This window comes from Lonchura striata, chromosome 3 (assembly GCF_046129695.1).
Source record: "Lonchura striata isolate bLonStr1 chromosome 3, bLonStr1.mat, whole genome shotgun sequence".
Taxonomy (NCBI): domain Eukaryota; kingdom Metazoa; phylum Chordata; class Aves; order Passeriformes; family Estrildidae; genus Lonchura; species Lonchura striata.
In genome coordinates, this window is record NC_134605.1 from 16,638,323 (window position 1) to 16,665,510 (window position 27,188).

The following is a 27,188-nucleotide window of genomic DNA, read 5'->3' on the forward strand; positions in this document are numbered from 1 at the left end:
GCATGGGCTTTCTATTTGTCCTGTGACTGAGGTCTTGATCAAGACTTTTATTTTTACTTTTTTGTTGTTCAGAAAGTGTCTGTAAATGGGCATGTCAGGCTGTCCTATACAGCAATTTGAAAGATTGTATGCATATGGGGCTTTGTTGAAGCTATTTTGGGGTGTGGCCTTATATATTCCCCTTTTCTGTTTTAATAAGCTGCTTTCTAGGGCTTTAGATGTCTTTTCTATGGTACCCCCCAACAGCTGGTAACCATAGGAGAAAGGTAAGCAACTATCTCCTGCCGCTACTAGGAATTCTCTCTTGTCCAGAGATGGGACAGCCGTCCACTCTCTGGGACCATGAGGCTTGGATATATGCCTGTCCATCAGTTGGAGGCCATCAATGATTCCCTGAGCATCCTGGGAAACTGAGGCAGCAGGGGTGGTACTGGTAGGGGTAGCACAGTTCTCCGTGGATCCTGTACTCGTCAAAGCAGCTGCCAGGTGCTGTTCCTCTTTCCCTGGCTGCATGCTAAGCTGTGAATTAGATGCAGCAGCTGCCAACAGCTGGGGCAGAGGGGCAGGAGTGGAGACTGTCAGCAAAGGCTCATGGGAGAAACTTGAGGATGTGGAGGGCTCTCTCCAAGCTGAGGCTGCAGCTGTGGAATGTGGATGCAGCCTAGGAGAGGAAGTGGGGGCATCCAGGGGCTGTAGGGGCGGCGGTGGGGTGACGAGAACTTGTTGCACGGCTGGCCGGAGTTCCGGGCGGGCACCCGGCACGGAGGGCTTTAGCGGCAAACCCGGAAGCGACTCGGTGGTCCCCGGCGTCGGCGGTGGGGCTCCTTCTGGCGGCTCCGGGGGTTCTGCCGGCGCCGCCGCTGAGCTCGGGGGTTCTGGCTGATCGCAGACCGCGGCACGGGGCGCGGGGGGAGCGGCGGGCTCCGTCGGCGGCGCGGCAGAGGCGGCGGGAACCGGCCAGACCGGGGGCACCGCGAACCGCGCATTCGCGGGGCGCACCACGTGGTCCGCCGGCCGAACCAAGATGGCGGCCGCGTCTGCCGCCCCGCCGGAGCCGTCTGATGTTGGGCCCGCACCGCGGGGGGGTTGCCGGGAGGCGGGGGGTGGTGGGGTCGCGGCACGGGGCGCGGCGGGAGTGGCAGGCTCCATCGGCGGCGCGGCAGAGGCGACGGGGACCGGCCGGACCGGGGGCACCGCGAACTGCGCATGCGCGGGGCGCACCACGTGGTCCGCCGGCCGAACAAAGATGGCGGCCGCGTCTGCCGCCCCGCCGGAGCATGCTGACGATGGGCACGTTCCGCGGGGGGGTTTGCGGGGGGCGGGGGGTGGCGGGGTCGCGGCGCGGGGACCCGGGGTGTCCCCCCACGGCCGGGGCTCGGGCTGGGGTGGGCGCACCGGGCTTCCCGGTGCTTCCTGCCGCACGTCCGGGATTGGGGGCGTGGCCAAGCGCCCTCCCGGCGCGGGCAGCGGCGGCAAGGCAGCGGCGGCGGTGATCGCCGGATCGAGCGTTTGTAGAAACGCGGCGAAGGCGCTTTGTAAGGAGCTAACGAAAGTAGCAACAGCCGCTGCTAGGGGGGTTTCGGGGGGAGCCGGGGCGGGCACGAGCCCCGCGGCCAGTAGGGGGGGCGGGGCGGCAGCGGGGGCCGGGACAGGAGCGGCGGCCGCGGGGGGCGGGGCGGGGCCGGGGCTGATCGCGGCGGTGGGGGGTGAGGTCGCGGCGGAGGTGGGAGGGGCGGGAGCGGCCGCGGCGGGGGCCGCCGAGCCCGGCGGCAGGCGGCGCGGCGCGGGGATCGGGGGGGTGCGGGGGGTGGTCGCGGGGGCCGGCGCAGCCGCGGCGGTTGGGGGTGGGGTCGCGGTCGCGGCGGAAGCAGCAGGGGTGGAAGCGGCCGCGGGGGCCGGCGCCCGGCGGCGCGGCGCGGGGGTTGGGTGGGGGGTCGCAGGGGCCGGGGCGGCGGGAACCGCGTCACTCAGGGGGGCGGCTGCAGCCGGGGCCGCGGCGGGAGGGGGTGGGGCGGGGCGGAAGGGGATCGCGGCGCCGCCGTCAGCAGCCGCGTGGGCCGGCCACATGGCCGGGGCCGGCTTTCGCGGAACGAACAATTCGGCCACGGCTCTAAAAGCTGGGAGTAACCTGCAAGCAACGGCGTCTCTCCTGGAAATCTCAATAAAAAGCCTATCACCTACTGAGTCCCAGAAGTCTTTGGTAAAAGCGGCTGATCGATCCGCATGAGGGAAGTGGGGCAGGACCCATTCCAAAAGGGATTTTAACTCTTTCTTAGGCAAACTACTGTTATAACTACGTAAAAGATGGTTAAATTGCTTATAGAGATCTCTATCTTGGGTAGAGTGGGATTGTCCCATATTTTAGACCTGTGTAGCTCACCTCAAATTCGCAAAAGCAGAGATCCTCTCCTCAGGACTCTGCACAGGTCCCCTCAGAGCTCCGGGCGTCTCTCCGGACGGCTTTTCCGTGCTCGGGACCTTCAGACCTCCCCCCTCGGGGCTTCCAGCGCAGGCAGTGCTAGGCAGTGCTCGGTGCGCTCTCTTAACGTGGCCACGTGCCACCAGCTAACAGCTCCTTGCTCGGGCAGTCCCAAGAGCTCCAAAAGCCGGCTATTTACAGGCGGTGGTGCTCGAGGGTAAAATGCCTCGGCAAACTTTAAAGAGATAAGGCTTCTACATTGCTTAGCAACGACAGCCTGTGCTCAGAGCGAAGAGGAGGCTATCACAGGTAATTACCGTGCATGGAGGTGTCGAAATTCGTGGATTCCTTTTTCTTCCACGTTGGGCGCCAGTTGAGGGATGAGTAGGCTCCTGTTGCACGGTCGGGGTGTAGGGAGGCAGAGATCTCTGAAGCTTGCTCTTGGGGGAAGAGATTTATTGGAGAATTCAGGAATGCCCAAGCCTCGTGCTCTCAGGCGTAGCACGTGGCTGGGCTTAGGAGGACGGGGGAGGGGAAGAGAGAAACGGAGGGTTTAGGAGAGGGGAAGCCCCAGAGGGGGAGGAAGTCCAAGAGAGGAGGAGGAGAGGGCCAAGAGAGGAGAGGGCCAAGAGGCCGGATGGCCGCTCGGAGCCCCCTTTTCAGGGGTTCCTAGGTGGGCTGGGACAAGGCATGGGCCAATGGGGTTACAGACTCCGATGCTTCAGGGGCAGGTACAGAGGTGCGGGATGAACCACAATCTCTTGCGGGGTGGGATGGAAGAGTCCATTTCACTCCATGATTCATCCAAGGGTAGAAGTGACATCCGGCTAGCTAAAATAACAATCGTATCTATCTATCCTCTGCAACAAGATACTAGGATCATATTTTACTACTTTTGATATCTGGTTTATATGGTACAAAAATGCTGTAGTTTCCATGTTCTGTTTCTGTAATGCATGTGGCTGCTGGTTCCTGGCCTGCTTGCTCCAGTCCTAGAGATGAAATAAAGCAGAGGAACGTAGGAATGCATTTTGTGGTTTTTCAAGAGACCTCACCAAAGCACAGTAATCCTTTCAAAACCTTTGTTTTTCCTGCTCATAGGGAATATTGCCTGTAGTTTAGATATGACTTGCCCACTTGCAAAAGAACTTGCAGAGCAGTTGAGCTCAAGACCAAAGAGAAGGATCATCTTCAGAACAGCACGTGTATGACAGAATTGCTTTGCTGATCTATGTTATACCTTTAAAATTACAGCAAGGATATTCTGTGGATGGTTGATCTAGATATCTAAAACCATTCTAAGGGCTTAAGTAGCTACTTAACTAATACCTGGAGTACTAAAGCAAGGGCATGCATTACAGTATTTTTTTTTCTACTTTTTTTTTCTACAGGAGTATTGTTTAATGTGATACATAGGTTGAAAAGGCACTGAACAATTATTACATTTGTTTACTTTGTACACTTTTTCTAAATTTAAAAATGTTATATAATGGCTGAATATGAAGTTATAGCAAAGCTATTGAGCTAATTCTATAATGTGCTTGTGTTTATAAGAATAGCATTTGTTGCTACTTGAATTATAAGGATTCTGTGTCCACACAAACTAGAGCAATTGCTAATAAAAGAAGGAAAAAATAACAGAGAAAAATCAGGTAAAGTAATATGAGCTGCCATCAGTTGATATCAATGTCTTACACCATTTGTATAGCTTTTTCCTGACAGGAATAGTAATAGTTTAAACATAAGAAGTTTATAAATTACTACACCAGAGGAAACCAGTTAGTTCCAGTCATTGGCACTAATCATGTACTAAAAATGAAAGAAAATGTGTGAGTTATGTCATGGGGGACATGACATAACTTCCCATTCTCAAGGGAAGCTTTCTGCAGGTACTGATCACTCTGTCTCTGGAGGGTTTAAGATCATCTTTCTTTCCTTTAGTATTTTTGGCTAAAGCTCAAAGTATACATGCTGAAAGAGAATCTAGTCCTTTACCACTCTCAGTAAGATGAAATTAAGAGGTCTTAACAGTAAACTGAAAGAGTTTTCTGCAGTAAATTTACAGTTTGGAGTCTTTGAATCTTATGGTGTGGCTGAAACCTCTGAAATATGGAGGGCCAGAAGCAATAACCTTCTGAAAGGGGACTGTCTCTTAAAAACTTGGCTTTAAGAATTACAGTGTGTAATTGACTGGCAAATGATTTCCAGGTATCATCATTCATGTTTTAACTTTCCTCTCCCTCTCCACCCTGTAGTTCATGACAAAAAATCCCAACAAGCGACTTGGCTGTGTGGCGTCACAAAACGGGGAAGATGCGATTAAGCAGCATCCATTTTTCAAGGAAATTGACTGGGTTCTTCTAGAACAAAGGAAAATCAAACCACCCTTCAAACCTCGGATTGTAAGTAATAGTTTGTATAACATTCAGAGAAAATTTGGTTTGGCAAGTCTACTTGTTGGCTTTTCTGAGAAATGAGATTTCCTGATGCAGTATTTTGAGGGCTGAATTAGTAACATAAAAAGAGCACTAAGAAGATTTCTTTGTCATTCTTTCTGTTAAGGTAAGTGTCAGGAATAAATGTAATATTCACAGAAAAATGTTCATGTTCAGCTACATAAACCATGACAAAAGGCACTGTTTTAATTATAGTCTGTGTTCTCAAAGATGCCATAGCCAGAAAAGATTATTTCAGTTGATACATACTGTCTATACTTCCTGTGTGAACTCTTCACAGTTCTGTATTGCTGATAGCCACTGGATTTTGTAGTAAAACACAGACAAGAATTTGTAAGGAATAATATTTTAAGTGAAGAAACTTGAAAAACAGTTTCTTGGGGGAAAGAAACACACATTATGATTATATAAATTTATGTACTAATATTTTCCTGAATAATAACCAAGTATTTCTATTTTAAAGTAGCAAAAAATCTCTTAAGAACCCATTTTCAGAAAATATGAAAGCCATGCAAAAATATTTTATTCAAGTTTTTCTCTGGATGAAAATACAATTAACCAAATGTCACAGAATGCATGTGGTTACATTTGTGCTTATACACTGCAAGAGGCTAATTTTGTGATAAATCCTCCAAGACTGATTTGCATTTTTTGATTTCACACATTCCTAATTACAATGTTTTATTTGTCTGTGAAATGGTCAAGTTACTTGTTTGATTCTTTCTTTATATAATTTACAAAGATATTAAAAAACTCAAACAGCAATACAAATGAGCAAAATAAAAACCTTAGGTCTCAACTCTGAATCCTGAATTAAATTGGAAGGTGAAGAAATACCCATTGCTTTTGAAGAATTGCTGTATGCCACATGTAATGCCTTTACTTTGAGTTCAGTGAGATGCATTTCCCCAAGTTCCTTATGTAGATGGTGAAAGCAGGGCTGACCATCCAGAGCAGGAGCCTGAGGCAGCTCCTCTGAGTCCACTCGTGGGGAAATCTCTCTCTCTCTCTGTAGCTGTGCAGAAGAAGCCCAAAGGGATTGACAACTGTGGGTGAAAGCCCTTATGAATGCCTTTCTAGGAGTAAGGTACAATGTTGTCACATGAGGAAGGTTTTCTTAGTGTATTGGGGAATGGAAAGCTCATAATGCCCCTGGGGTGCAGCCAGTCCCCAACCCCGCTGCCCAGCCCTGCTCTGGAGGTGTGGCAAGGTTGCAAGTGATGTACAAGCCTCTGTGGTGCTGCACCAAGTGTAAACCCCAACTTCACTCCCTTAGTACCTTTCTGAAGCCTATTTAGTACTGTGGCTGTTTTCCAGTCAGGTTACAGCTCTCAGGTAGCTGCACTTGGACAAGGTCCGTGTTCGGCTGTGTTGCATTTGTTTAGATCTTTTCTTGTTTTCACAAAAAATTTGGCCTTTCATCTCACCGTAATTTTTGTTGCTTTACTCAATATTCATCAGAATTTTGGTTTTAAGACATGATGAACTGTTGCAGAATTATTTTCACTTTATGCCTGCATTTAATTTCCAGTTTCCTTTCATCTAGTCTGTTTATTGGCTGTTTTCCTTTCATGATCAAGATGCACGGTCCCTTTGACAATAGGTATTTTTATGAGGCTTTTATTATTTTTGTAAGTACTCCCACTGTGGCAGTCCTTAAAAGTCAGGAGGCATTTCATATATCAGGTGTTTTTATTCATTGCTGATATAAATGTCTTCTGCATTCTCAGTGGGATTTCTTTCTCTTTCTGGTAATTATTTCACTGTTATTATATTGTAAAGCCAATCCTATTTCATTAATTTCTGTTGTTTTGTTCCTTTCCCTCTTTTCTGCTTTCTTCAATGGTATTTTAATTGAATCATTCAGTTTCAGTAGTAATTGCAGATTATTTCAGAGTAGTCTGAAATTTGTATACTTTTAGGACAGCTCTTTGCTCCTTAATAATTGTTATGGTGAATTTATACATCCTTATTGACACTACTGGTCATTTTTCTTCAGGCTACTTCTATAATGTTCTATTTTCATACTAATTATTTCTATATTGTATCTACCATCTTTCTTTATACTACAAGTTTTGATTCCTGCAGTCTAGTAGTTCTGTATGCTTGGATTTTTTTCTGAACTCTTTTTTTTTTTTTTAATACAGTGGTGAATTGAGATAATATATGCTCTTTGTTACAGGCATCTCTTATTATTTTCATGTTCTCAGTATGTTCTCTCTAATGTATCTTGCCCAGTGACTAGGTCCTATCAACTTTTACTGATAACTTTGAACATACCTTATATATTTATGATCCATGTTTATGATCCATCAGCTATTTTGTGCCAAGTATATAAATTTTACAGTTGTTTGGATTTTATTGTTGTATAGCAATCTTTGAGCAAGGTCATACTTGAAATTTTAATTTGTCCTCTTAAAACTGAGTGATATATTACTTGGAAAGTAAAATGTGATATAGATCTAGGCTGGAGAAAAAGATCACAAATATGAAATATAATTATTAATTATTCAACTTCAGAAATGGCAAAGAAATACAGGGCAATATATTTCAAGTGTTATAAGGGTAGTTTTGTATACTTGCCAAGCTGGAACAGATTGCACTCACTTTGAAAAATTGTGAGAAGAGGGAAGAAGGTGAACACTAATGAAATATGATCTACTTTAAAATCTTCATAGAGAGTTCTTCTCTAAATTCAGTTGTGGGTGTAGCATTGAGATTCATTGATTCAGATTAACAAACATAACTGTTCTACAGCAGTGGAATAACTATGGAAAAAACAACTAATGCCTGTGTTTGGTATGTTTTATGATTTTTAAAATATTTTAGTATTAATAAAAGGCTGTTGATTATTTAAAAGTGACTTTAACGTTAAGAGAGGAGTAAAAAAATATTTTAATCTTGTGTTAGGAGGGCCTAGTTCTGTGAAAAGATCTATGAAAAGGGAGGCCAGATTATTAGTCAGAAAATAGACATTCTTGCATGTGATATGTGAGTGTACATATGTGTTGGGGAAAAAGTATACAATGCATATATAGTCATCTGTGCATTTAAATTGAGTTTTGCATGCACATACAAGAATGCTTATATTTACACAGGTACTCTTCTATTTTCTGACCAACCAGTAAGATGACTAAGGGGGGAATATTTATTATTATGTCATAAACACTTTGAAAATAAAACAATACATAAGATGCGTTCAAATGAACTCCAAGCAATGTAAAGTGATGACACTAAATCAGTAAAGTCATTAGGGAAAATGGTCAAACACTGAGGTCCCATCAGACAATGGAATAATCTGCCAAGGGAGGTCATGGAGGTGTTATTGTGGAAAAAGCCTTGCTTCTGTTCTGCTTCACTTTCCTCAAAACACACGAGTTCCTTGATTAGCACAGCTGGCTTTTCTGTTACCAACCATCCTTTCTCTGCCATAATAAATTTTCTGAGGAGCTATATTACATGGTACTGTCAGGCTGTGCTTCTCCATGGTTCAGGTATGTCACTTCAGCACTGCCAGCCTTAAGTCTGAATTCTTCAACTGAGCTTGGAAAAAAAAAAAAAAACCTGTGTGGCTATTTATTAGCCAAACTTTTAAAAGTGTTTGTTGTTCATTTGTTTGGTTTTTCTCAATCTCATTCACACAGTGGATGTATGTAATTATGTTCCTTATTATACCAGAAAATACCATTAATCTCTTTCTAGCTTGTACATTATTTGGTTATTCTAATGATGCTTTGGAAGCTGAAATTTCTTCCTGTGTCCAGCATTAGAGTGAAAATTACCAAAAGGATTTTAAAAATCTGACTGTGTTTTTTCGAAAGCTTGTAAGAGTGCCCTGAACAGGGCATACAAACAGCTGAAGACTCAGCTATTCAGGGCTCACACAAATAGCTGAGGTTTAGATTGCTAAACAGTGACAGAAGTGCCACCCTAGGCTGTCCTAGGTAGAGACAGTGGAAGGAGATTTTGTGGCTCTGAAACCTTCTGTGAAGGGTCTTTGCTTGTGCAGTTAATGACTTGGAATAGAGAATATAGAGGGGTTGAAATGCACTGGGGCTCAGTCCTGTGATGCATGTTATCTGACAACTCTTCCCCTCATAAATCTAGGATCATGAGGCTTTTCAGTGGTAAAATTAATTTTACATATATGTGTGTATATGAATAAATAAATAAATATACTCTAGTTTACTATACTGAGTTTGTTCCATGTTGCGCTATTCTAAATGTTAAGCTATTCTAAATGTTAAGCTAGTGTAGAAGAAAATTCATAGCTCTAGAGCATGTACATTAGAAATCAAGCAAACTTTTGAGCAGCTAGACAGCAGATACTGGTTACATATAAGCTCCAGTGACCTTGCAGTGTCTTTTGAAGATCATTTTTACTGTTCTTAAAACCTAATTCTTAGAGTTTCACAGCCAGTCATGAACATTTCTGGATAATAGTATTCATCACTGAATGCAGTTGTGAATATGTAATTGCATATGTAATAAGTACCATTTTAGTGCAGACAAATACCTTTTTTCCAGAGCAACTGTTGTGAGACAGAGGCATTTTATTCCTCTGTTGTGATTTTTTTTTTTGCATGTATTCTCCCTAGAATTTTATTCTTTTTGGAATATGAAATTTCCATGATCAGTAGCCATAAGGCCAGGCTATGGTTTGCAACATAATATATTGCTCAAGAACCACAAAGACCTTGATAGCATTCAGTGATCTCTGCTCCCCATCTTTCTTTGTTTCCATGGCTATATTCCTGGCTTGGTTGAGTTGCCTATTTCCACTTTCAAACAGCATTTGCCATCTTAAAAATTAAAACAATGGTGCAGTAGATCAATTTCTTACCTAAGTTATTGATGTGGTGATAAGTGTGGTAGATCCTGCTTGGTGGCATGATGGGATGATTCTGTCTATCCATACCAAATACAAACTATGCATTAAAAACAGTAATTGAAACAGATTACTGCTTTGGCTTTAATGTGTATTGATTAATTTTATATTGTTATAGCTCTTTGCAATAAATTCTTTGTGTCGTTTCTGAGAGCACAGCTGGCCAGCTGAAAGTTTTCCAGAGTAAACCTGTGGCCTGCTGACATGTCAGCAAAATCAGCCAGCAAAAAAGCCCAGAAACAAGTGCACAAGTGGCAAAAAAGTGTGCAGTATCACAGTCCCTCTTGCCAGGGATGAAGGAAAATCACTACCCAAAATTTGTTACTCATTTGGCTGAGCATCAATTTAATAGAATCATAGAATAGTGTGGGTTGGAAAGGACCTTTAAAGGTCATCTAGTCCAACCACTCTGCAGCAAGCCTAATCAACCATATCAGGTTCTCAGAGCCATGTCCAGGCTGTCCTTGAATGTGTCCAGGAATGGGGCATCTCTCACCAATCTGAGCAACATTTCCAGTGTTTCACTGTTCTCATTGTAAGGAATTTCTTTCTTATATCTAGTTTCAATTTACCCTCTTTCAATTTAAAACCATTACCCCCTGTCTTATGGCAAGAGGCCCTAAAATTAAAAAGGTTGCTCTCTTTTTTTTTTTTATAACTCCTTTTAGTATTGGAAGTCCACAATATAGGTTTTCCCTGGAGTCTTCTCTTCTGCAGACTTAATAGCCCTAACTCTCTTTGCCCTTCCTCATAGGAGATGTGCTCCAGTCCTCTGAGGGCTTTCTTTTTGATTTTTGTAGAATTAGACCAGCAGAGTAAAATCACTCCTGTGTTTCTTGGTCACAGTGCTGCAAGGAGATGTGAGACAGAGGAAGCTCTTAGGCACTACGCAGCAAGGACAGTCTCACTACATGCACACGCCTGTCCTTCCAGACTGAATTTTCACTGTCAACTTTTGCAAATGTGCTTGCCAACAGACAGACTTGCCTCTTTTATCTACTCTGTTGTCAATGTCAGGGTTGGGAAAATTTGAGTCTCTGCCTAAGATGTCCTCAACATGAAAAAGCAGAAGAACTCTAAGTGAGGGGGTAATTCAAAGCCTGGTAAAACAGATGTTTGCCATATGCATTTCTTTCTAGCAATTAACCCAAACTTTCATCACTAATGGCTTTATCAGTGCCTGTGGCAATCCATTCATAGTGTGGCTTTATGGACATGAAGTTAACAAAATAATCGTATTACAATGATTCACTGTCAATATGCAGCTTTCACAGAACAATGCATTATTTTAATTTTCTCAATGCACTCATAATCTTTTGGTTTTTCATTCTAAATGTTCACTTTCCTCAAGAGCGTTAGAGAAAAAATGAATGGGATAGTCTATTGCAGAATTGTATTTTGCACTGTGGAGCAACAGCTGCTGTAGGCCTGTTCATCTAATATGATTTCCTTCATTTTGCAGCCTCTTCAATTTCTATTGATACATCACTGAGACTATGTTCTGAATAATTGTATGTTCCTTCTTCAGTTCTGACTTCTTAGGGGGTAGAGTGTTGATTTAGCAGCTATAACCAGAGACCCAAGAATTGCAAGATATATAAGTTTCTCGGCCAGATTTTCTAGAAACTCATTATGTGGTCCAGCCTGCATCACCTAATCTTTTCTCAGTTCAAGTTCTCCTCTGTTGTAATCACAGGCAAAATTAAGGGCCGGGGAAAAAATACAACTGAGAAATGTCAAGAAAACAAATGCTAAAAATCAGCCTGCTTTTAAATTGACTGAATCCTTAGGACTTCCCTTGGAAGAGTGTTCTTATGCTATACCAGACCTCAGTGTTAGCAGATTTCCTCTCAGCCTCAAATTGCACCTTTCTCAGCTCTAGTAACTCTAAGATAATGATAAACCATTATCGAAGTCCCTCCCCCCCTTAGTTATCACTATCTGAGCCACATTGTCTGTATGCAGTTTCCTTTGTGAACCTGAACTCCCTTGTTAAGTCTTGACTTAAGGATGCCAGCAATGTGTCCTCTTTCAGTTTTGCACTGCAGCAAAGGTTTGAAATGAAGCCATTCCCAAATATGAAACTCTAGTCGTAGCCAATGATTGTGGGTTACAACTGGAGTCACTGAGCACCGTGAATTTTCTTTTCCCTCTCCCCTGAATGAGTGAAAAACTGGCAAAATTTTGGCAATCCTTTGCCTATGACTGAATGAGAAGCTGGATGCCCACAGTGTTTGGAAGCTGGGTAATAAGTAGCAAATACAAATCAGCACCTCGGGAGAGTCAGCTGGGCTGTTTGCACAGGCAAACAGGCAGACCTGCCCCATGGGTAGGTGCTGCACTGAATGGCTCCCAAAAAATGCCTTCAATTAGAGAGGTGTGTGTTCAAATTGCTGCAGCAACCATCTGCTTACTGTGAAATACGGCTGGAATCCTTAAAGAGGGACCACGTTTCTGGAGAAAACTTTCCAGTATGTTAGCCTGAAACATAAGTTCTTTAACTACAGATTCATTTTCATACATGAATGATAACAGGCAAAGATTTTTTTACTTTTTAATGAGGGATTTTTAACCTAGTGTTGGGAAGTCATGATACTGTTTTGGTGGGGGTTCTTTGGCACACCTCTACTTTTTTGTGATAATAGTTTGTATCATCATCCATGCAGAATTATGACTTTGCCTTTACGCTGTGGGGAAAAAATCCTGTAAAATGCAGTGTCATTCAATAGCACCAGAAGGAACATAGGAAATTACAGGCCAAGTAAATTTCTTTTTGTGTAAATGTTCTCTCTTTTCAAGTTTGCTTCAGTGTGAATGTCCCTCTTTAAGGTAAGGCCTTCAATATGGGGAAAATGTCAAGGTAGGTCCACTTTTAGGCCTAATAACCTTGAGGTGTCCCTTCAGTTTCATAATATATTTCCATTCAGTCATCAGTGCATGGCAATGAGCATTTAGCAGATGGGCACGCAAGGGGCTATACTGCATGCCTTTGCATGAAGTGTTACTGCTTAGACACTGGGGAGTGATCTTGAGACCTCAGACCCTCATGTACCATTATTATACATTGAACATGATGTATTTCCAACTTGCTTCAGACATTTCAGGCATAGGAGAACAGTGGGCTTTCTTCTGAGAGTGACACCGCATTGATTAATATTGATATTAAAAAAAAAAGTTTAGAAATGGGGTAGACTGTCAAAATAGCATACATCCTTTAAAAAAAAAAAAAAAAGAAAAAAAAGAAAAACGGATGTGGACTTTGAGACAGACTTTATTACTGACAGTCATAATGGTGGAACTCCTACACTTTTTCTGCATGCTGCCCCCCTGTCACAGGGTATCATGAATCAAAATATTGAATTTCGGATAGTTCTAGAAGTTACACTTTTCTGCTACTGGGTTTGAGTGTTAGCCAGGCAGCTGCTGATTGAGAAGCATTTGTTGTTTTCAGGCATGGAAGTTCAACATCTCAGCTGAGCTTGCTGTAGGCAGCTGTGAACAACAAATAGTAGCATAGTTACACCTGCAGCATGGCTCAGACCTATCAGTCCAGTGGCTGGGCAGGACAGAGAAGTCTGGATCACTCCTGCCTCTTCCCTCAAGAAAGTAAAAGACCTTGGTTTTCAAAGCTTCAACTAGCTTGGCACTTTGTGCAACCTCTAAGTTTGCCTAAGATATAAGTATATAACTTTTGAAGAGCCTGTGTGCAGCTCAGAGAAATCAGAAGTGAGCTGGTATTTTTAAGGGATTTCAGTGTTGTATTTTGGGGGTTTTGGGGGGGGGGATTTATTGTATTGTTTTGTTTTGTTTTGTTTTTTTAATGTACAGGGTTTTGTTTTCCCAGAATTTCTCATTCAGTGTGTCTGATTATGGGGTTTTTAAAATTATCTTCAGCGTCAGTGCCTCCAGCAGCTGTTTTTAGAAGTGATTATCATAACACTAGAATTACAGAAGTTTGAAAGCTACTTCCCAGCACTGCAGGTTCCCAAATATTTATAAGTTAAACAACTTTTATTATGCTTCTTTTGATTCTGTACTGAGGATCCATCAGTATTTGTTTGGGTTTGTTAAGTCCTGGTTTTATAGCACTAAAATATTTTCATACTGGATAATTAAGTCCATATAACCATCTCTTAAGTGTGCATTGTTGAGTGGTGCCCTTTGGGGTAGAGTGATAAGCAACTAGACTGTACCTACTTTCCTTTTGGGCTTCCCCAGAAAAGCACAAATTCTGTTGCATTTTCTGACTGCTTTAATCTCCAGTGCAATTTTCAATAAGTTATCTAAACCATTAAGTGAAATAATCTTATTATATTCACTTGCACTCTTATGTACATTCTTAAGAATTCACACATAAATATTTTATTTTTATATTAATGTAGATAATATATAATATTTCTCTGTTGGGCCTGATTCTGATGTCAGTAAAAGCCAGTGGTGATTAAGAAGCAGTAGCATCTGGCTCTTTATCAGAAGGTGGAATTTATAAAAAAAAGTCAAGACTCATTGAAGGCTGGCCTTTTCTGACTAGTCCCATCCCAGCTGGAGTCCAGTAAACATTGAGTATAAAAAGAGCTTTGGCTTTGGGTTTATTTCTCGTGCAGAACTTTCTGTGCTAGCAGTACACTATGCAAATGCAAGAATTAGGTCTTACTAGGGCGTTCACCCAAAATGGGCAGCACAAATTTTGTCAGTGTGTGTATTCACAGCTCAGCATACTAGTGCAAAACTTAATTCCTTTGACATGTGCACTGCTAGGCAGAGGGAGGACTGAAGCAGTTGCTGTGTAGCTACTTTTCTGCAGCAGTAGGACAGGGAAGGCATCTTTACATGGTGAGGAATCCTAGCACTTCATTAGTTGCTGCCTGCCTCTTGTTATGCTGCTGTGCTGGTAGAAGGGATTTTGTTGCTGCGGAGGCACAAACCTTGTACTGGTCCTCTGAACAGCATTCTCCAGAAGTCATATGCTTAAATCCCATGGGATGAGAGGAGCACTCAGTCTAAACACTTGCAAAAAACCTTAAGCACAGATCTTGTTCCTTGCGTGCCATATTCACATTTGTGAAGGACCTACAGAACAACAGTTCTCTTGGCTTAATTCTGGAGTACGGAAAAGAAGGATCTGAAGGCCATGACTGCCCATGACTCTTTGAAAGACTGTGATTATATTTGACAAGCCAAGAAGAAAGGGTGACTGAGTTTTTGCTGTCATATCTGCATTAACAGCTCAAATTCCCAGCAAGATGGGGTTCCCACTGTGCAAAAAGCCATATAAGTGAAAGACAGTCAAGAGATTGTAGATGACAGACACATCACAGTCCACCTGTAGGAGAACAAAAATAGGAAGAAAACTAGATGAATGATGAAAATTACTCAAGCTCAAAGCAAATCAGTAGCAAAACCAAGAATTAAAGTCATGTCACTACAAACTCTGCTATGTCGTGCTGTGCTCTATGAATAAAACCGTGTTCCAAAAAAGGCAGTTACAGGGTCTGGAAGAACGGTGGAAAAAAGATGTATTGAGATGAAGAAGTAACAAGCATTCACGCGTAGCCGTGCAATGCCTTTTGTTTAGCCTATGATCTGTATGTGCATTAGTCAAAAAAAAAAAAAAAGAAAAGGCAGCATCCTCACCTGCTTTCTGAAGTCACATATGTCTTTATTTTGCTCTGTCTTTGTAAAGGCTTAAAAATAATCATTACACTTAAAAATATAATCTCTAACAATTCTGTTGTTTTAGCAATAAACCATCATTGTGTAGCTTTCTCCTTTTGTCTTAGTTAAAAACTGTTATACCATTTTGCTGTATGAAAGCCTGTCATATGCATCATCCATGTCAAACTAATTAGCTAGAGTATCAAAGAGCATAAATTCCCAGAAATGTAGGTATTCTTGCCAAAAACTGTGTAGCATTTCTATTCTATGGCCTGCAATGCAAATTATTTTAATGTGTAACTGAGTCTTGGAATTTTGCTCCCACTGTAAGTGTTGTCACACCTTTTAAGCTGTGATTTTTTTTTTTTTTTTGCATCCAGCCTCCCAATGCGCATATCAGTGCTCCTTGATAGAGGAGGACTCAGAATCACAAGATACTACTATGTAATTTCATGCCATCATCAGGAAGGCTTCCATAATGCAGTATTTATTCAGGATATACAGAGTGTCTTGAAATATTTAATTACATAATTCATCGATTTACGAACAACACAGTCTCCTTAATTAATTCCTTGTCTTTCTGATTGCTTAAAGAATGGAAAGTAAAGTGAATCTATTGATCTTTGATAGGACATATCTGGTCAAATGCCTCAGTGCACAGTTAATCTATATTTGGATAACTTTTTCAGTGATTTTGCAGATGTCTCCTGGAAGCCACTGAAATTCTGGGAATATGTGCCGTAGACTTACCAACCTGCCTCACTTTTTCCACCGCTTTGCAAGTCAGCTCCATTGTCTGGATAGTCCTTTGTGCCAAAGTGCTAAGGATCAGGAAGGCCAAAAGGCTTCAAGTGTTTTTTAGAACTCACCAGCAGGTGGTTCAGCACATTGTCACAGATGCACCAGCCCTGACTCCTGTCACTCTGCTGTGACAGTGGTAGAAATGCAGTTTCAGGAGACCACAACTGAAAATGGGCTAAGCTGGGATTTATGCCAGGATGTGAGAGGGGAGATGACATGGCTGATTATAGCCTTAGAGCAGCTGAGGATATCAACGAAGTTTGCCAGTATAATGTGAATTAGAGAGACACACATATAAAATCTGCCCTGCAGAGTAGATCATAGGTTTTGCAATAGAAATCACATTGTGCAGGTGAAGGGTAATTTCATATGATCGTTCCATTACTTTCTCTTCTTGTCTTTCCTCCCCTTCCCAAGAAGAAATATAAAATTGTTCCTCATGAGGTTACTTCTTTCAAAGAAGCCTACCTTAAGGGCAAAATGTAGTATAGGATTTCAGAAGTTGGCACTCTTTCCCTGCATTTTTTTCCCTTCAAAAAAATGCATGTATTCTATCATAGCATAGCTAATGTGCAATGGCTCTGTGTCACAATTGAGTCCTAACTGAAGCAAGCCCTAAGAAGAGGAACACGATGGATTTTGAGAGCAAAGGACTAACGTGGGATGGCAAACTGGTGCTGAGCTCCCCTAAAACTCCTGTGGAATCTATCTCCATCCAAGTTCTGTGCAGAAATAACTGTTGTATAGCAATCAGGCTATGAACAAAGGTTTGCTATATACATGGCTTTTTACTGTGTGTAACTTTAGTGCTCTGTACTCAGGGTGATGAGTGTACCCAAGTAGGGCCATAGAGGACAACAGATTCACAGGGACTGCTGAGAGAGGTTTATTGCTCAGACCATGAACACAGACTAGTTATCAGGGAACCTGCAGAACTTTGATTTTGTTTGCCTTTCTTTTTGTCTTTTTGTTTTGTAGAGGCTCTGGTTTTGAAGAAGTATATGTAAAAGTGAAATACAAAGGCTGACATTCTGGCCAAGAAGTCATTAAATGTTTATGCCCTTAATTGTTTAGGTTATTCCTCCTTCCTAGTTGACCCATTTAACAGTCCTAAGAAAGGGAATACCATTTCAATATACATGTTGTTTCATTTTAGTGTATCACAAATGATCCCTTTTAAAATCTATCGTTTTGTGAATTTGCTTGGTGTTTATTGAATATCTGTGTAATTCCATAACAGATTAAAGTATGGGCTGTATAGGTTGACATGCTTTTCAAATACTGTTTCTCTATCCATTAACACCTTTATTGAGTGGGGGTTGGAGGGGCTTTCCCACTACTTTCACTTAATGTGGTGCCCTTTACCTCTAATGAAAGCATTGTCTAGGAGAATGAAATCTCACCCTCTGCTTGGAAGTGATGAATGTTGTTATACTTTAAAAAGCTCCTTGGATTCAAAAGCTTTTTTATCATCATCATAAGCTTCAGTTGAATATATCAGAGCAAATGTGTTGTCACTCTTCCATGTGCGAATAGAGCAGTTAACATGCTTAGAAAATTTATTGACTTATAAAGTTATTTTGATAACATGTATTTCTTATCAGGCAAGCTAGGAAATACTTCTAATGCTGATACAGATTCTCAGGACATGCAAATACTGTGAGGAGGCATCCTGAGGATAAAGTGAAAGACAGGCCTGAAGTGTCGTGCTTCTTAGCCCATTTCTTTTAAAATATTCATACTGAATTTATTTATAAATAGCTTAAATTATGTGCAAAAATGAGCGGTCATTAAAGTTGGTCTCAAATAATTAGAAACTACTACACCTCTACAAAAAGAAATCCAATCTATGGTGCAAAGTGATCTCTGCCTGTGCTGTGGTTTTTGTTATCATAACAAGGAGAGGTGAGTGAGAGGATGGTGACGTGTGAGGTTAGCCACATAACCTTGTGCTGCAAACCAGCTGGTTTGATGTCTGAGTTTCCCTTTGTCTTGATAAATATAATCTGAAAGTCTTATCAGCTATGAGGTAGATACAAAATGTTTGAGCTTTTATGATCCTGATCGAAGAATTTCTTCTTGATGATACTGTGTCAAACATGGGACTCACTTATTACTTACTGAAATAAAATTCTGTATTAAATTAAGTGATACCAATACATATGAGAAAGTGTGACTCTTGCTGCATGTCCCGTTCTTGCTGTCATGTGCCTCTGGAGCTGCACACCAAAAGCTGCAGCAGCCTCCTGTAGTTATATTTAAACAGCATATTGTGAATTTGTAGGACAATCAGACTAAAACACAAACCCCATTCTTTCATGGCAGTGTTCTTTCCTAGCCACCACCTTCATCTGGTTTTTACCTTCTCTGAGTAGCCTTTGAAGCTGCTGGACAATGCTAGCACAGTTATGAGAGCTGTTGAGCTTTCAGTGGACTTGAAAGGGTTTCAGTGATTTTCTGCAAATTAAATGAAAATAAGTAACAAAGAGAGAGACTTCTTAATGTCTCCAAACTGGATAATTAATCTTTATTAGGCAGAAGAGAGTCCACTGAGCCTCTTGGCCTCATGACACAGTTGATGAGTTGTCCAAGCGTTCCTGAGTTCCCTGGTTTGGAGCACCTTCTGTCAGGTGCCTTCTTGCAAGAATTTCTGTGGCTTTTCAATACCAAAGGCTCCCATAATTCACATTTCCTTCATGTAATTAACGGAAGGAACTGCAAGTTTTAACTTTCTGAATGTATTCTCAGTTATAAGAACATGAACTTAAATTTCTTTTTTCACTGTTGAAATTCATATGAAGTCATTCAGTAATCACTGACAGACAAGGTTGCTAATCCTCAACATTGAAAAAGCTTAATAAGCAGATTTTAGTGGGGTTTTCTTAAGCTTGAGCTTGTAACTGCAAGTAGAAATTGAATGTTTTATTGAAATGGCAGTGAAAACAAAAGAATTCAGAAAACCACCGTTTAATGTGTGCTTATTAACAGCATCTTTTAATAAATATGTGAAGAAATTTGAGAATAAAAAAAGCACTTTGACTCAAAAAACCCAATAGCTCTTTGTCCAAAATTGTACAGGCCAGCTACAAAAGCTGATTAAATGGTGTTTTATCAAGAGATAGCCTTTTATAGTTTCTGATATCTTTATCTTGTTGAATAGAATAAAACATGCTTTTGACTTAAAAATTGTTTTCCTTGATGGCGGGTAGTCATATGGGTTTATTAAACATTCAAGTTTTACATCTAATCATATCATGTCTCCTAAGTCACACAGTCACTGCTCAGGTGGGAGCTCTGAAGGTCACCATTCACACTGCTGGGAAAAACAAAAGATCAAGTGGCTGGCACATGTCCCGCACGAGAGGTGGTCACTATTCCTTCTCAGTACCAGAGATTTTCTGCTGGTGGAGCAGCCATCATTCTGATGAGATTTAGAGTTGGAATTATGCCATTTTTGGTCATTGCCAGCGCAGTGTGAAGTTAGGCACCTACTGTTGGGAGCTTTTGGGTAGCTGCTGTGCTCCTGCTCTTGTGTAGCTAAAGACAAGATGCTTGGGTAGTCTAGAGAGAAAAAAAGGAGCACCTGAAACCTAATGGAATTTCTGTGTGTTTAGCAGGACAGCTGTAATTCTGAATGTTCTTCTCCCCTAGTATTGTAGTTTCCTCAGTCATCTGAAATTGAAGAGTCTAACCTGGAAAAAAGTCAGAAAAGTTTAAAATAATGTGTCCCAGAGTCTTAGGAGCTGCAGGCTAAATAAACACAATCCCACCCATATAATTACTGCATTTTAAATTAGGCATTTAGCAGTCAATCTAAACATTTTTCCTTTTATCTTCATGATTTTAAAATGTTCAGAGTCAGATAATAGCTGCACTCTGTTTCTTTCATATATTCTCCTTACCTTGCAGATCTTCCTTCTTTTCTCAGCTTCTCTGCTAGGAGACAGGTACAGCCCTTCATACCTTCATCCTGAGCCCTCATGATGCAACCCTGGGATGGTTCATGCTCTTGGCCTACAGAGTATTCACAGTGCAAGTACATTAAAATACCAGTAGTAGCAGAAATGTGGCCAGACCTGTTTTGTCTTAGCAAATGGAGCCTTGCAAAATAGTCATAGCTTCAGGAAGAAAGTGCCTAAGTTGCTAAGGAGGGCTTCTCAAATAAATCTTTCAGTTGAAAAGAAGCACTTGTTATGAGTGCTACCTTGGCTTAATCCACTCACTTTTGCTCCCCGTGATTTGTTTTATCTCACTTAATCAGTTGGTTAATTAGAGACCTGTTAGCCCATCCTTGCAATTGTAGATTGATCCTTGCTTGACCTGTTAATAAATTGGGTGATTTACACCTATGCTGCCAAAACTACATGGAATTGTTTATAAATCAGAGAAAGTAAAACCTTCTCTTTCCTTCTTTGGTCTTGAAGTCATATTTTTTAGACACAGTAAGCTTTTAAATCTAAGCAAATATCTTTGCTTGTTGTTTCAGAAGTGTTTGGGATTCCCTACTGACAGCACAATTATTTTTAATCAATAGAATTTACATACACCAATGTTGGGACCCTTTTTTATATGTACTCTTCTGTTCTCTTTTTTGTCCAACACCTTCACAAGTCTTCATGATTTCTGGAATAAGTAGCTATGGGGAATTAAATGCCCCTGACAGTTTTGAGGAATTTGTCATTTAACTCTTTTAAGTTATGCAAGGAAATAATACTTTTCACAAATATGTTCAATATAGAAACCTGAAAATAATATATATTCTATTTGTTTTCAGCTACTTGAAAGTTTATTTGTCCTTGATAGATAGTAAAAGTGTGAGGGTAGTCACATTTCTTTTGCATATAACTACAGTTCTGAATTTGAATTCTACTTTTTGCAAATACTCACCTTCTTCTGCTTTAGTGAGTATTCCTGTGGCAAAATGTGTGAGTGTGTGAAAATACTATGGTAGGACATGGAAAACAAGAGGAATGTAGGCACAGTTGCAATGTAATGCTTTTAAAAATTAAGATGGAATTTCATTTTTATTTTGCAGGTTTTGCCAAATTAATTTTAAAAAACCCTCATAAAGTCCAAAGCCATGTCGCTCGTACCTCTTATGCAATTCAGATTTAAATGAGTCACATACATTTCATGTCTGGTCTTTATGTACAAAGTAAATATTTGAAATGTAAACAATCTAAATAAATATTTTTTAATATTTATTTTTTAAGTCCATATCCCTTTCCTTTTAATGGAATTCTATAGGTAGAGATTGTGGATTTTTGTTTGTCTGCACTTAGAAAGTACTTGGTTTACAAGTGACAGTCTCTTGCATTTACACAGACCTTTCTTTCCCTATATCTATGAAGTTCTTACAGTGTAGGTGAAGGTTGACTATTAATAAAATACTTATATATATATATCTGCAGAATTGAAAAGTTTACCTACATTGAAAGATGGAAAGGTGGTATATATCCCATTTTGAATATATTGATATATTTATGATGTATGACTTTTTCATTTTATCATTTTACTTTGCAAGTCAAATAGCTGTTCTACTTCCAGTATCATTTAATCTCATGCATGGGCAGGAGGAACACAAAGTTCATTTTCAATGTGTCAGTGTGCCTCCATTAAGGATCACCCAGGTAATTATTAGTTTCCATAACACAAAGAGAAAAGAGACAGCATAAAGAAAAAGGTTTGTTCCAATTCCCTGAACCTGTACATGCCTGAAATGTGCTGCCAACATGGAAAATGTGAGCACTGCAGGTTCAAAGGAATCACCATGGAGAACATTTTCTGCTGTCACCTAGAGTGGTTTTTCTTCAAGTAAGTGGTCACAGATAGTCACTGTCATGAGTGTCATGAGGACAGCAAATCAGCCTCCCCAGGACTCTCTCTCTTAATACCTCTTGTCCCAGAACATGCACAGCTGCACTTCATTGGCCCAACTTTGCTGAAGGAGTGAGGGGCTTTAGACTTGGGTGGGAAAATCCTGGTGCCATTGAAATAAAGAAGAGTTCTGAAGTGGATTTCTCTGGAGACAGGATTTCATATTTTGCATGGTATTCTCAATTACATATGGCAGCATTAGGAAATCCATTGTTGAACTCAAGGGTTTTGGATTGAGAGCTGTTGGAAGCTTTACCTCAGATTTTTAAACATGAGTGTAGCCTGTATCACTTGTGGTGATATAAAGAAATTGTTAACTTAAATTTGAAACAGTGGGCTGTGTTTGGGGGGAATCAATTAAATCAGTTCACTCTGTGACTCTGAATGAGATATGTTTATGTTCAAATCCAAGAGGAAATGGCCATACCACCTACTACGCCAAAGCCTTTTTAAAACTAGTCCTAATCTCAGCTTTCTGCTTTATCATCATACTGCTGTTCCTTCACCTGTCAGAGACCGTGAGTCTCTGGGACCTCATTTATAGTACTGCTTCTGTGGCCTCTCCTAAACTCATTTATACTTCTTGCTCCTGTAGCTTCTCTCATATGTCTGTTATTATTTGTGTGAAGTAGCTCCTCTTTTCTTTCAATCATTCCAGAAAATTCAGCCTTTTCGGGGGGGTTGGAGAGGAGGAGAGAGCACCTTTTATTTTATTGTGCTGTTTTACCATTCACCTTATTTATATTTCTCTTCTCAGAAAACCAAAAGGGATGTAAATAACTTTGATCAAGACTTTACACGAGAAGAACCAGTATTAACACTAGTGGATGAGACAATTATAAAACAAATCAATCAAGAAGAATTTAAAGGGTTCTCTTATTTTGGAGAAGAGCTACTGCCATAGACAACGTTAGGCTGACGGATGAATGATGCTACAAGAAGTGATTCTGAAGAGATCATCAAATTACTGAGACTCAGTAGATGAAGAACTACTTCTTTTACCCTGAGCCCATATCCCAAGTTCAAATATATATTTATTGTTTTTTTCCTTTTATCTTATGACCTGAAAGCACTCTTAATTTCTGTCTCACAAAGCAATGCAAAATAATTTTGTATCAGAAATTGTGGATGTAACACACTGCCATATATTTGCAACTTTTCTTTTATTCCTAAGAATAGGAATTTCCAGAGGACAAAATTGCATCTTTTGCATAGGAAATTAAGCTATGCTATTGAAAGCAATTTAGCAGATCAGATTCTGTAATCATCATATATAATTAAGCTAAGAAGGTAAGAACTGTTTCTTTTGCCGTGGTGGTTATGGTGAGATCTGTACTCAGATGTCCTTTGGAAAGCAAAGTCTGCCTTCATGGAGGTGTAATCCTCAGTTATTAATTTTTTGTGGAGAGGTACAAACTATGAAATTGTCCAGAAAAAGAAGCACATCAATTAAGGTTTTCAGTGAACTTCCTCATATAATACACAGGAAGCTCTTAGGAATGAGAGACAAAAAGATAACTGAAATTTTTTTTAAAGCAAGAAACGGATGCTACATGGATAGATATTAAAGGGCTAAAGAATAAAAAGCCTACAGTGATTTAACTCTGCTATACATAGCCATTTTACTGTTTTTCAAACAATTTGGTGTACTATCCATGTTACCAAATTTAATGTCCTTTTAAATGAACCATTAATGTGACGGTAAGCTTACAAATGTTTACAGTTAATTTTACATAAAAAATTAATTATAAACATTATAAATTTGCCTTTTCCATAGTAGCTAAGTTGGTAAATAATTTCTTATTTATATTTATTTTCTCAGCAGTGTGTTACTTTTGCACACTTTTGCAAAACCATAATACTACTGTGTTTGTTGGGTTTTATGTTTAAAATCTAAAGAGAAATCTGCTTTTAGAAGACACAAAGTAAGGCTACACATGCATTATGTGGAGATGTGTTAAAAACTGAAGATCAAACATTCACAAACTGACATTACTGAAAACTGTAAATTGATTTTTTTTTTGTGTGTATGAATTGAAATGGTAACTCATGTGGACATTACTACTAATGTGAAGTTACCTCCTGTAGATACGCAAACAGTGTTATGTACTTATATTTCCAGGAGTACCCTGTGATTTGGTTTTGGTTTTAATCTTTTTTTTTCTTTTTTTTTTTTTTGTGTACATGTATCGCTGAGGTCATTTTATTATATATTTTACTGGACTGAGTGAGCGGTCATTGGAATCCATTTTAATTGTTGCACATGGATTTCCAGCTGCACAAAAATATATATACTTGTGATTGGCAAAGTGGCACTAAAGCTTTTTTGCCTTTTGTACAGGTGAGATTTTGTATATAGTGTTTGCTGCAAGGCCTGTGGAATTCATTGAATATAGAGGTATCAACTGCTGCATGTTCAGGCATACTATTAAAATGTTAGTCTATGAAAGAATAATTATAATAATGTCCATGTGCAATACTCTTGTATGTGTATTGGTTCAAGTTACTGTCAGAAAGATGAGGTTTTTGTTATAAAAGACATAGACATATATTAAGCTATACTAAAACTCTTGTATAGTTCTCTTTGACTCTATTATGACATGATAGAGCTCGGAAAGAGAAAGGAATGTTACAAATCGTGGTGGACAAAGTGTGAATCATTGGCTTTAAGAGATAATCTTGGTCTCAAACAGATGAGTTAGTTTGTGTCAGTTTTGTGTCTGGCTGCTCATAGCCTGTTACTGATGACACCATTCAGTTCCATTTTGTTTTGTTTTTAAAACTCAGGTGTAATTATTATATATATTCTTATGATTATTTCAAAATATTAAATATTATGATATATCAATTAATGTGTTGTCTGGCCTACAAGTGTAATAAGGATCAAGCCTTTAGTTTAATTTAATTTATCTTCAGTAATCTTTTGTACTGGGAAAAGACTAGCTTCTGGAGCTGAGTACCAGCACAGAACATCTTAATGATTGCATCATCTCAATGTTTAAATCTCTTTCTCTCTTAGAAATATATTGTAGAGCTGCCCATCAATTTGTGTCTCGCCACTGGCTCTGTTTATTTCTCATCACAGTTAGCTTTTGACATCCAGGCAAGAACTGATCACAATGCTAAGGTGTTCTTTTTCATGGGTGAGTAGACTGCTAGGAAGACAAGTTATGGGATCGTGCACTACTGTTTGTCCAACAAGGGGCCTTTACACAGAACTTTGCGCATTTATTTTGAAGGAATAAAAACATCCCATAAAGCTGTTGTGCACAAGCTATGTAGTCTGTATTCCCCTTTCTAACATGAAGATAATTAGCAAATGTTCATATGTCAAGAGGCCTCAGTGCCTGCAGTGTTGGGTGAGATGCTAAGAGAAAAGTGAAGGAGATAGAAACTATTGCATGGGCAGATATTTCTTCCGTATAAATAGTTAGATCCTCTGCCGTGGGTTTACATCAGAAGGTCTGTCTGTTACCTTGAACATTTTTAAAGATAACTCTTAAAAAAGAACATTCTGTTACATTTCTGCCTGTTCTGTAGAATCTTTTCTGTTCCTTCTTCGTAAAATGAGTGCAAAATGCCAAAATTATTATTCATAATAATAATTATAAAGAACACATTGTTTCTTGGTTTTCCTCCCAAGCAGACTTTAAAAATGGAAACACATTTATCTCCAAAGTGTGAAAAATAATTCTCTCCAAATAGGCTTAAAAATTACCTCTTTTTAAATTATGTGCAGAATAGTTCTGGCTAAATATAAAATGTATTCAGTTAGGGGGGTAGGTTTTTTTTTATTGTGAGGATTTATTTGTACAGAATTTTTTTTCTTATGGATGTAATTTGAATCTCTTGCCACTCATTAGTGTTATTTCATCGTAAACCTTATTACTGTGCCAAATGTACTGTATTCAAAAGGATGTGAATGTGTATTGTTTTGGAACCTAATAAATACAATGATGTTAAATCTTATTTTTTCCCCAAAGTTTTCCTGAGTATTTCCTAATGAGGAAGAAAGAAAGATGAAGGATGAGAATTTTTCCTGTTATGTGTTGTACAGAATTTCGTGAGCTTGTCTTTTAGGAATGGACGTTTTGCAAAGGAAGTATTTGCTAACAAGATCCTCAGCTGTGAAGCACTAGACACTCCAAGAAAATCACAGGTAACAGTGTGTGATCAGTATTTTTCTTGGGTAATACAGCATTTACTTCAAGAACACCATGCAGGTGAGTTTACATATTTTTTCTGCTTACTGGCTACATCATGTTCGCTGCCTTCTGACTGATCCCAGCATTCTGTTTAGCTGCATTGTAAAAATCCATTTCAGGAGGGCACTTGGAGTACAAACATATTGCACTGCTTTAGTCTTGCATTGGATTGAATAGAAGGATTAATAATACGCATAAATTTAGTTAAGGGTCATAGAGCTTACTAAATTATTTAATTAACTTAATATGTCAATATTGCATTGACTGAAATATTTTATTATTTCATCATATTTCAGTTTGCACCTTAAATATTTTCCAGTTCCATGGTCTGAAATTCTTAACTTCACTAGATCAGCTATCAGCATACTCTGGCAGTAAATCCAGTTAACAATCTCCAGTTAGTATATCTAAGTCGTAGGTATACTAATTAACTTTAAAAAAAAATACAATTTTAGTTGTGTTTTCTGTTCAAATTGCAGCTTTTGCATAAACCTCCACTTTCTTTTTCTTTTTGCTGAGTCTTCTCAAAGTCACTGAATGTATTTGTTGCCTATGAGCATATTCCAGTTCCTGTGTGTTGACAGCATTAGCATAATCATTGTTATACAGATTTTACCAGTTAAACAAACATGTAACTTGGATTTTCTGGCTGTGTGTTGCAGCCTTACAAGCATATGAAAACTTAACTTCATCTCACAAACAATAAGCATCACTGGTCTCCAAATAGATCAATTCATATCATGTTTTCTTGTAATGCTGTAAAACTGATATCTGTTTGGAACAATTTTTATCCTTGCTGATGGACTGCAGAATTTGGGAAGACAGCAGTCTTTTGAGTTGCAGTCTCTTTGGCTGTCCATGTTATAAATGTGGTACTAAATGTTCAG

General features: G+C 39.9%; 1 protein-coding gene across 2 annotated transcripts in view; it reads left to right on the plus strand.

Moving 5' to 3' along the window:
* The window catches only part of PRKCE (protein kinase C epsilon), a 287,758-nt gene extending 261,680 nt beyond the window's left edge, over positions 1-26,078 (plus strand). Inside the window, exons 14-15 of one of the 2 annotated variants that reach the window (XM_031504268.2) lie at positions 4,675-4,821; positions 12,563-12,592. In XM_031504268.2, coding sequence (XP_031360128.1) covers positions 4,675-4,821; positions 12,563-12,577 — 162 coding nt within the window. In that variant the 3' untranslated portion in view covers positions 12,578-12,592. Of the gene's footprint in view, positions 1-4,674; positions 4,822-12,562; positions 12,593-22,853 lie in introns of those variants that run through there. The other variant, XM_031504267.2, reaches the window with a different exon arrangement.
* Positions 26,079-27,188: the final 1,110 nt, after the last annotated feature.